The 12,241-nt window shown below is 47.5% G+C and overlaps 1 protein-coding gene across 1 annotated transcript in view; it reads left to right on the forward strand.

The window, feature by feature from the left end:
- The window catches only part of SGIP1 (SH3GL interacting endocytic adaptor 1), a 1,342,240-nt gene that overhangs the window by 1,080,773 nt on the left and 249,226 nt on the right, over positions 1-12,241 (forward strand). Inside the window, exon 20 of the mRNA XM_053693689.1 lies at positions 11,198-11,330. Within this exon, the coding sequence (XP_053549664.1) occupies positions 11,198-11,330 (133 nt within the window). The remainder of the gene's footprint in view (positions 1-11,197; positions 11,331-12,241) is intronic.

Here is a 12,241-nt window from a genome sequence, read left to right on the forward strand (position 1 = left end):
GTACATGATTATAAATGCACCCCCCTTCTGTACATGATTATAAATGCACCCCCCCTTCTGTACATGATTATAAATGCACCCCCCCTTCTGTACATGATTATAAATGCACCCCCCATTCTGTACATGATTATAAATGCACCCCCCTTCTGTACATGATTATAAATGCACCCCCCCTTCTGTACATGATTATAAATGCACCCCCCCTTCTGTACATGATTATAAATGCACCCCTCCTTCTGTACATGATTATAAATGCACCCCCCTTCTGTACATGATTATAAATGCACCCCCCCCTTCTGTACATGATTATAAATGCACCCCCCTTCTGTACATGATTATAAATGCACCCCCCTTCTGTACATGATTATAAATGCACCCCCCCCTTCTGTACATGATTATAAATGCACCCCCCTTCTGTACATGATTATAAATGCACCCCCCCTTCTGTACATGATTATAAATGCACCCCCCTTCTGTACATGATTATAAATGCACCCCCCTTCTGTACATGATTATAAATGCACCCCCCCTTCTGTACATGATTATAAATGCACCCTCCTTCTGTACATGATTATAAATGCACCCCCCCTTCTGTACATGATTATAAATGCACCCTCCTTCTGTACATGATTATAAATGCACCCCCCCTTCTGTACATGATTATAAATGCACCCCCCCTTCTGTACATGATTATAAATGCACCCCCCCTTCTGTACATGATTATAAATGCACCCCCCTTCTGTACATGATTATAAATGCACCCCCCCTTCTGTACATGATTATAAATGCACCCCCCCTTCTGTACATGATTATAAATGCACCCCCCCTTCTGTACATGATTATAAATGCACCCCCCTTCTGTACATGATTATAAATGCACCCCCCCTTCTGTACATGATTATAAATGCACCCCCCCTTCTGTACATGATTATAAATGCACCCCCCCTTCTGTACATGATTATAAATGCACCCCCCTTCTGTACATGATTATAAATGCACCCCCCCTTCTGTACATGATTATAAATGCACCCCCCTTCTGTACATGATTATAAATGCACCCCCCCCTTCTGTACATGATTATAAATGCACCCCCCTTCTGTACATGATTATAAATGCACCCCCCCTTCTGTACATGATTATAAATGCACCCCCCCTTCTGTACATGATTATAAATGCACCCCCCCTTCTGTACATGATTATAAATGCACCCCCCTTCTGTACATGATTATAAATGCACCCCCCCCTTCTGTACATGATTATAAATGCACCCCCCTTCTGTACATGATTATAAATGCACCCCCCCTTCTGTACATGATTATAAATGCACCCCTCCTTCTGTACATGATTATAAATGCACCCCTCCTTCTGTACATGATTATAAATGCACCCCCCCTTCTGTACATGATTATAAATGCACCCCTCCTTCTGTACATGATTATAAATGCACCCCCCCTTCTGTACATGATTATAAATGCACCCCTCCTTCTGTACATGATTATAAATGCACCCCCCCCTTCTGTACATGATTATAAATGCACCCCCCTTCTGTACATGATTATAAATGCACCCCCCCTTCTGTACATGATTATAAATGCACCCCTCCTTCTGTACATGATTATAAATGCACCCCCCTTCTGTACATGATTATAAATGCACCCCCCCCCTTCTGTACATGATTATAAATGCACCCCCCCCTTCTGTACATGATTATAAATGCACCCCCCTTCTGTACATGATTATAAATGCACCCCCCTTCTGTACATGATTATAAATGCACCCTCCTTCTGTACATGATTATAAATGCACCCCCCTTCTGTACATGATTATAAATGCACCCCCCTTCTGTACATGATTATAAATGCACCCCCCCTTCTGTACATGATTATAAATGCACCCCCCTTCTGTACATGATTATAAATGCACCCCCTTCTGTACATGATTATAAATGCACCCCCCTTCTGTACATGATTATAAATGCTCCCCCCTTCTGTACATGATTATAAATGCTCCCCCCTTCTGTACATGATTATAAATGCACCCCCCCTTCTGTACATGATTATAAATGCACCCCCCCTTCTGTACATGATTATACATGCACCCCCCCTTCTGTACATGATTATAAATGCACCCCCCTTCTGTACATGATTATAAATGCACCCCCCCTTCTGTACATGATTATAAATGCACCCCCCCTTCTGTACATGATTATAAATGCACCCCCCTTCTGTACATGATTATAAATGCACCCCCCCTTCTGTACATGATTATAAATGCACCCCCCTTCTGTACATGATTATAAATGCACCCCCCCTTCTGTACATGATTATACATGCACCCCCCCTTCTGTACATGATTATAAATGCACCCCCCCTTCTGTACATGATTATAAATGCACCCCCCCTTCTGTACATGATTATAAATGCACCCCCCCTTCTGTACATGATTATAAATGCACCCCCCTTCTGTACATGATTATAAATGCACCCCCCCTTCTGTACATGATTATAAATGCACCCCCCTTCTGTACATGATTATAAATGCACCCCCCCCCTTCTGTACATGATTATAAATGCACCCCCCCTTCTGTACATGATTATAAATGCAGCCCCCCTTCTGTACATGATTATAAATGCACCCCCCCTTCTGTACATGATTATAAATGCACCCCCCTTCTGTACATGATTATAAATGCACCCCCCTTCTGTACATGATTATAAATGCACCCCCCCTTCTGTACATGATTATAAATGCACCCCCCTTCTGTACATGATTATAAATGCACCCCCTCTTGGCTTTATTAACTTGTTTTTATTGGGTTTGTATTAAAGGCACTTTCCAATAGATAAATGACGATATTAGTATTGGCTCTAGTTATCACAGTTTTAGTGTTAAAGGGGCAGTGAACACCAACTCCCCTATAGCTGCATTTAATAGAAGCTACAATAAAGAAGAATATGCACAGATACTGATATTAAAATCCATATAAAGCCTTTAAAAACTTACTGAGAACCTCCAAGGTTAGCTCTGTTTATGAGGTTATGCTGAGATACCCAGTAAAAGGGGCTGGGGAAACAGGAAGAGCTGACACTTCCCCCTTCTCCGCATATTACATAAAGTCTGTAAACAAGTGTATACATCTGACGCTGTAGGGCTTGGTTAGGAGTCTGAAAATCAGCACCATGTTCTTAAAAAATAAGCAAAACTATAGATTGTTACAAAAACATCTTCAAAACATTTATGCAAAGAAAAATCGAGTTTACTATGTCCCTTTAAGATTTTTCTATGCACGTGCATGTGAAGCATAGATAGATATTCTCAGCGCCCCAGCATTTCACATACTGCAGCTGCTCAGAGTGCCAGTGGGGCTTGTATCATGTCAGCAATTAACAAATTAAGTCATTTCCAGATGGTACAAGAACCTTAGGCTGTCTGAGGAAGTGCTGGGTTTAAAATGCTGGTGCACGGTGCATACTTAAATACTCTTTTAAACAGCTACAGCTTTAATAAAAGCTACTGGTGATCAGAATCCTACAGATAAGGAAATAACCCAGACAGCTCTTCACCACCAGAGATCTGCTAGGCAAGGGTTATAGCTGCCTATAGGGCGAGACTGCTCCAGTTCCCGGATACACCCAGCAATTAGCACATAGCTGCCTATAGGGCGAGACTGCTCTAGTTCCCGGATACACCCAGCAATTAGCACATAGCTGCCTATAGGGCGAGACTGCTCCAGTTCCCTTAGCACATAGCTGCCTATAGGGCGAGACTGCTCCAGTTCCCTTAGCACATAGCTGCCTATAGGGCGAGACTGCTCCAGTTCCCGGATACACCCAGCAGTTAGCACATAGCTGCCTATAGGGCGGGACTGCTCCAGTCCCTGGCTGATACCAGGATACACGCAGCAGTTAGCACATAGCTGCCTATAGGGCGAGACTGCTCCAGTTCCCGGCTGATACCAGGATACACCCAGCAGTTAGCACATAGCTGCCTATAGGGCGAGACTGCTCCAGTTCCCGGCTGATACCAGGATACACCCAGCAGTTAGCACATAGCTGCCTATAGGGCGAGACTGCTCCAGTTCCCGGCTGATACTAGGATACACCCAGCAGTTAGCACATAGCTGCCTATAGGGCGAGACTACTCCAGTTCCCGGCTGATACCAGGATACACCCAGCAGTTAGCACATAGCTGCCTATAGGGCGAGACTGCTCCAGTTCCCGGATACACCCAGCAATTAGCACATAGCTGCCTATAGTGCGAGACTGCTCCAGTTCCCGGATACACCCAGCAGTTAGCACATAGCTGCCTATAGGGCGAGACTGCTCCAGTTCCCTTAGCACATAGCTGCCTATAGGGCGAGACTGCTCCAGTTCCCGGCTGACACCAGGATACACCCAGCAGTTAGCACATAGCTGCCTATAGGGCGAGACTGCTCCAGTTCCCGGCTGATACCAGGATACACCCAGCAGTTAGCACATAGCTGCCTATAGGGCGAGACTGCTCCAGTTCCCGGCTGATACCAGGATACACCCAGCAGTTAGCACATAGCTGCCTATAGGGCGAGACTGCTCCAGTTCCCGACTGATACCAGGATACACCCAGCAGTTAGCACATAGCTGCCTATAGGGCGAGACTGCTCCAGTTCCCTGGCTGATACCAGGATACACCCAGCAGTTAGCACATAGCTGCCTATAGGGCGAGACTGCTCCAGTTCCCGACTGATACCAGGATACACCCAGCAGTTAGCACATAGCTGCCTATAGGGCGAGACTGCTCCAGTTCCCGACTGATACCAGGATACACCCAGCAGTTAGCACATAGCTGCCTATAGGGCGAGACTGCTCCAGTTCCCTGGCTGATACCAGGATACACCCAGCAGTTAGCACATAGCTGCCTATAGGGCGAGACTGCTCCAGTTCCCTGGCTGATACCAGGATACACCCAGCAGTTAGCACATAGCTGCCTATAGGGCGAGACTGCTCCAGTTCCCGGCTGATACCAGGATACACCCAGCAGTTAGCACATAGCTGCCTATAGGGCGAGACTGCTCCAGTTCCCGGCTGACACCAGGATACACCCAGCAGTTAGCACATAGCTGCCTATAGGGCGAGACTGCTCCAGTTCCCGGCTGATACCAGGATACACCCAGCAGTTAGCACATAGCTGCCTATAGGGCGAGACTGCTCCAGTTCCCGGCTGATACCAGGATACACCCAGCAGTTAGCACATAGCTGCCTATAGGGCGAGACTGCTCCAGTTCCCGACTGATACCAGGATACACCCAGCAGTTAGCACATAGCTGCCTATAGGGCGAGACTGCTCCAGTTCCCGACTGATACCAGGATACACCCAGCAGTTAGCACATAGCTGCCTATAGGGCGAGACTGCTCCAGTTCCCTGGATGAAACCGGGATACACCCAGCAGTTAGCACATAGCTGCCTATAGGGCGAGACTGCTCCAGTTCCCTGGCTGATACCAGGATACACCCAGCAGTTAGCACATAGCTGCCTATAGGGCGAGATTGCTCCAGTTCCCGGCTGATACCAGGATACACCCAGCAGTTAGCACATAGCTGCCTATAGGGCGAGACTGCTCCAGTTCCCTGACTGATACCAGGATACACCCAGCAGTTAGCACATAGCTGCCTATAGGGCGAGACTGCTCCAGTTCCCGGCTGATACCAGGATACACCCAGCAGTTAGCACATAGCTGCCTATAGGGCGACACTGCTCCAGTTCCCGGCTGATACCAGGATACACCCAGCAGTTAGCACATAGCTGCCTATAGGGCGAGACTGCTCCAGTTCCCGGCTGATACCAGGATACACCCAGCAGTTAGCACATAGCTGCCTATAGGGCGAGACTGCTCCAGTTCCCGGCTGATACCAGGATACACCCAGCAGTTAGCACCTAGCTGCCTATAGGGCGAGACTGCTCCAGTTCCCGGCTGATACCAGGATACACCCAGCAGTTAGCACATAGCTGCCTATAGGGCGACACTGCTCCAGTTCCCGGCTGATACCAGGATACACCCAGCAGTTAGCACATAGCTGCCTATAGGGCGAGACTGCTCCAGTTCCCGGATACACCCAGCAATTAGCACATAGCTGCCTATAGTGCGAGACTGCTCCAGTTCCCGGATACACCCAGCAGTTAGCACATAGCTGCCTATAGGGCGAGACTGCTCCAGTTCCCTTAGCACATAGCTGCCTATAGGGCGAGACTGCTCCAGTTCCCGGCTGACACCAGGATACACCCAGCAGTTAGCACATAGCTGCCTATAGGGCGAGACTGCTCCAGTTCCCGGCTGATACCAGGATACACCCAGCAGTTAGCACATAGCTGCCTATAGGGCGAGACTGCTCCAGTTCCCGGCTGATACCAGGATACACCCAGCAGTTAGCACATAGCTGCCTATAGGGCGAGACTGCTCCAGTTCCCGACTGATACCAGGATACACCCAGCAGTTAGCACATAGCTGCCTATAGGGCGAGACTGCTCCAGTTCCCTGGCTGATACCAGGATACACCCAGCAGTTAGCACATAGCTGCCTATAGGGCGAGACTGCTCCAGTTCCCGACTGATACCAGGATACACCCAGCAGTTAGCACATAGCTGCCTATAGGGCGAGACTGCTCCAGTTCCCGACTGATACCAGGATACACCCAGCAGTTAGCACATAGCTGCCTATAGGGCGAGACTGCTCCAGTTCCCTGGCTGATACCAGGATACACCCAGCAGTTAGCACATAGCTGCCTATAGGGCGAGACTGCTCCAGTTCCCTGGCTGATACCAGGATACACCCAGCAGTTAGCACATAGCTGCCTATAGGGCGAGACTGCTCCAGTTCCCGGCTGATACCAGGATACACCCAGCAGTTAGCACATAGCTGCCTATAGGGCGAGACTGCTCCAGTTCCCGGCTGACACCAGGATACACCCAGCAGTTAGCACATAGCTGCCTATAGGGCGAGACTGCTCCAGTTCCCGGCTGATACCAGGATACACCCAGCAGTTAGCACATAGCTGCCTATAGGGCGAGACTGCTCCAGTTCCCGGCTGATACCAGGATACACCCAGCAGTTAGCACATAGCTGCCTATAGGGCGAGACTGCTCCAGTTCCCGACTGATACCAGGATACACCCAGCAGTTAGCACATAGCTGCCTATAGGGCGAGACTGCTCCAGTTCCCGACTGATACCAGGATACACCCAGCAGTTAGCACATAGCTGCCTATAGGGCGAGACTGCTCCAGTTCCCTGGCTGATACCAGGATACACCCAGCAGTTAGCACATAGCTGCCTATAGGGCGAGACTGCTCCAGTTCCCTGGCTGATACCAGGATACACCCAGCAGTTAGCACATAGCTGCCTATAGGGCGAGATTGCTCCAGTTCCCGGCTGATACCAGGATACACCCAGCAGTTAGCACATAGCTGCCTATAGGGCGAGACTGCTCCAGTTCCCTGACTGATACCAGGATACACCCAGCAGTTAGCACATAGCTGCCTATAGGGCGAGACTGCTCCAGTTCCCGGCTGATACCAGGATACACCCAGCAGTTAGCACATAGCTGCCTATAGGGCGACACTGCTCCAGTTCCCGGCTGATACCAGGATACACCCAGCAGTTAGCACATAGCTGCCTATAGGGCGAGACTGCTCCAGTTCCCGGCTGATACCAGGATACACCCAGCAGTTAGCACATAGCTGCCTATAGGGCGAGACTGCTCCAGTTCCCGGCTGATACCAGGATACACCCAGCAGTTAGCACCTAGCTGCCTATAGGGCGAGACTGCTCCAGTTCCCGGCTGATACCAGGATACACCCAGCAGTTAGCACATAGCTGCCTATAGGGCGACACTGCTCCAGTTCCCGGCTGATACCAGGATACACCCAGCAGTTAGCACATAGCTGCCTATAGGGCGAGACTGCTCCAGTTCCCGGCTGATACCAGGATACACCCAGCAGTTAGCACATAGCTGCCTATAGGGCGAGACTGCTCCAGTTCCCTGGCTGATACCAGGATACACCCAGCAGTTAGCACATAGCTGCCTATAGGGCGAGACTGCTCCAGTTCCCGGCTGATACCAGGATACACCCAGCAGTTAGCACATAGCTGCCTATAGGGCGAGACTGCTCCAGTTCCCGACTGATACCAGGATACACCCAGCAGTTAGCACATAGCTGCCTATAGGGCGAGACTGCTCCAGTTCCCTGGCTGATACCAGGATACACCCAGCAGTTAGCACATAGCTGCCTATAGGGCGAGACTGCTCCAGTTCCCGACTGATACCAGGATACACCCAGCAGTTAGCACATAGCTGCCTATAGGGCGAGACTGCTCCAGTTCCCGACTGATACCAGGATACACCCAGCAGTTAGCACATAGCTGCCTATAGGGCGAGACTGCTCCAGTTCCCTGGCTGATACCAGGATACACCCAGCAGTTAGCACATAGCTGCCTATAGGGCGAGACTGCTCCAGTTCCCTGGCTGATACCAGGATACACCCAGCAGTTAGCACATAGCTGCCTATAGGGCGAGACTGCTCCAGTTCCCGGCTGATACCAGGATACACCCAGCAGTTAGCACATAGCTGCCTATAGGGCGAGACTGCTCCAGTTCCCGGCTGACACCAGGATACACCCAGCAGTTAGCACATAGCTGCCTATAGGGCGAGACTGCTCCAGTTCCCGGCTGATACCAGGATACACCCAGCAGTTAGCACATAGCTGCCTATAGGGCGAGACTGCTCCAGTTCCCGGCTGATACCAGGATACACCCAGCAGTTAGCACATAGCTGCCTATAGGGCGAGACTGCTCCAGTTCCCGACTGATACCAGGATACACCCAGCAGTTAGCACATAGCTGCCTATAGGGCGAGACTGCTCCAGTTCCCGACTGATACCAGGATACACCCAGCAGTTAGCACATAGCTGCCTATAGGGCGAGACTGCTCCAGTTCCCTGGATGATACCAGGATACACCCAGCAGTTAGCACATAGCTGCCTATAGGGCGAGACTGCTCCAGTTCCCTGGCTGATACCAGGATACACCCAGCAGTTAGCACATAGCTGCCTATAGGGCGAGATTGCTCCAGTTCCCGGCTGATACCAGGATACACCCAGCAGTTAGCACATAGCTGCCTATAGGGCGAGACTGCTCCAGTTCCCTGACTGATACCAGGATACACCCAGCAGTTAGCACATAGCTGCCTATAGGGCGAGACTGCTCCAGTTCCCGGCTGATACCAGGATACACCCAGCAGTTAGCACATAGCTGCCTATAGGGCGACACTGCTCCAGTTCCCGGCTGATACCAGGATACACCCAGCAGTTAGCACATAGCTGCCTATAGGGCGAGACTGCTCCAGTTCCCGGCTGATACCAGGATACACCCAGCAGTTAGCACATAGCTGCCTATAGGGCGAGACTGCTCCAGTTCCCGGCTGATACCAGGATACACCCAGCAGTTAGCACCTAGCTGCCTATAGGGCGAGACTGCTCCAGTTCCCGGCTGATACCAGGATACACCCAGCAGTTAGCACATAGCTGCCTATAGGGCGACACTGCTCCAGTTCCCGGCTGATACCAGGATACACCCAGCAGTTAGCACATAGCTGCCTATAGGGCGAGACTGCTCCAGTTCCCGGCTGATACCAGGATACACCCAGCAGTTAGCACATAGCTGCCTATAGGGCGATACTGCTCCAGTTCCCGGCTGATACCAGGATACACCCAGCAGTAGGCACATAGCTGCCTATAGGGCGAGACTGCTCCAGTTCCCGGCTGATACCAGGATACACCAACAATTTGAAAACAAACAAATATGATATAAAAATTAGGGTTGCACTGATACCATTTTTTTATGACCGAGTACAAGTACCGATACTTGTTTTCAAATACTCGCCGATACCAATTACTGATACTTTTTTTTTTATGTCATGTGACATTTTACCAAGCACAATACAGAAATATTAATAATTATTTAAGATTCCTTCTTTATAATTATAAAGGACTGTAATTCAAAAGACATTATAAAATAATAAAAGAGTTTTATTTGTCACAAAGTTTACTGAACATGTTTATAAATAAAAAATATTACACTAAAATATTAAATTTAAAGGGGTGATGCAATTGGGTTGTAGGGCTGAATATAACATCAATCTGACATTTGTATGGAGGTTTGACTCTAAGTTGAACAGTCTTTCACTTTCCACACTACTGCATGGGGCAGAAAGATATTTTTGGGCCATTTTAGCCAGAGCTGGAAATCTCAGTTTATTAACTGCCCAGTACTTCAGGGGTTTGTCTGAACGAGGTACAGTGATCTCTCCTACAATAATACAAATAACAGAAATTTGTATTGGCAGAACAGTAGTAAACAATTTTTAGTTTAGTCTCCGCTCCAGTTTAAAATGAAATGGGAACAGGCAGTTTGAAAAAACGCCACAAGATAGCATATGGGTAGGAAGTGGAGGTATCGGTTTAAGTATCGGTGCATTTGCACGAGTACAAGTACTCAAGCAAATACTTGGTATCGATACCAATACTAGTATCGGTATCGGTGCAACCCTAATAAAAATCATAGTTGCCAACATTTCTAAAAAAAATCCAGGGACACTTTGCAAGCAAGCGGGTTACTGGAGTACTGACGACCTACTGTTCAACTGCTCCGCCCACTCAGTTCTGCAATCAAAACACTCTTACACCTACCCAGTCTCTGGAACACATTCTGGGCATATGGTTATTTTTACAACACAGCATCAAGATTAGAAAGACAAATAATATGTGAACCCATTCAATAATAATAATATTCCATTAGGAATTAATTATATTTAAATAATACACTATATCTATTTATAATCTATCTATCTGTATATATGTGTTTGTATATATATATATATATATACACTATATACATATATATATATATATATATATATATATGCAAACAACAAATGTTGTGCAAAAGAGATTTTCAGGGACATTTCCAGGGGCAAAAAAAATCCAGGGACTGTCCCTGGAAATCAGGGACTGTTGGCAACTATGTAAAAATCTATACGTTTTCAGAAACCATGTGCTGCAATATTTTCAGTAAACAGTGAAGGTTCAAATTATTGTTTAAAATCTCTGCATTCATTTGAAAAACTATTGATATTAACTGGTAATGAAAGGTCATTTGTGTTTGCTTATAGTGACAGCACGCAGCCTGCAACCAATACAAAGGAATTCTGGGTCAATATGCCAAATCTGATGACTCACCTGAAAAAAGTATCGGAACAGAAGCCGCAAGCAACATATTACAATGTAGACATGCTGAAATATCAGGTAAGTAACTGCCAAGTCTGAATTCAATTTGCTTATCGTGCAATGCTTTATAATTCAGTACCGTGTTCTCCCCACGACCTATTTAGCGGGACAACCAACCCCACGTTTTACTGGCCACCTGGCTAAAATGTACTATTTCTTTTTTTTTCAATGTTTGTTGCACAAATTATCATTAATGGATTTTATGTTAAATGATGCAATTAAAGTCTACTTTGGATCGCTTATAAATAAAGAATATGTTATAATATTGCTAAGTATTGAGCTGCCCCCACCCAGCTACTTCATAAGCCCACCCAGCTGGCAACATTTTCTATGGAGAACACTGAAGTATATGTTATAGAGAAATCATCTTCTGTCTCTTAAAGGAACATGGAAGTCAAAATGAAAGTGTCATGCTTCAGACAGAGCATAGAATGGGCTAGATTACAAGTGGTGCGCTACTGTTAGCATGGGACGCAATAAGCAATTTAGTGACCATGCCAACGCACATATTACAAGTTGTAATGAAAAGGTTTTCAGCTTGAGGCCAAGCAGAAACTGCATTGAAAGAATAAACACGACTGGAGACCTAGAACCCTATTTATCAAGCCATCAACCACAAATACGCTGAAATTCTGCAGCGTAATTGTGGAGAGCCTGATTCGCCTCATTTATCAAAGCCTACAGACCGGTAAAAGTTGAAATTTGTGACGTAACATACGATCCGCAGGTCTCAATCCGACACAGATCGATGCTTACGTTATTACAGATGTTCCGAATACAAATTCGGCACTATCTGACTACTTTTGCTAGTTATCAAACTGCTAACAGCTACGCTCGCGGCTATTCCGGCCCAGCGTACCTGCTTTTCAATCCGCCACCCTGGAGGCTGCAGATGCCATAGGAATCAATGGGAGTCTGAAAGCAGCGAA

This window comes from Bombina bombina, chromosome 10 (assembly GCF_027579735.1).
Source record: "Bombina bombina isolate aBomBom1 chromosome 10, aBomBom1.pri, whole genome shotgun sequence".
Taxonomy (NCBI): Eukaryota; Metazoa; Chordata; class Amphibia; order Anura; family Bombinatoridae; genus Bombina; species Bombina bombina.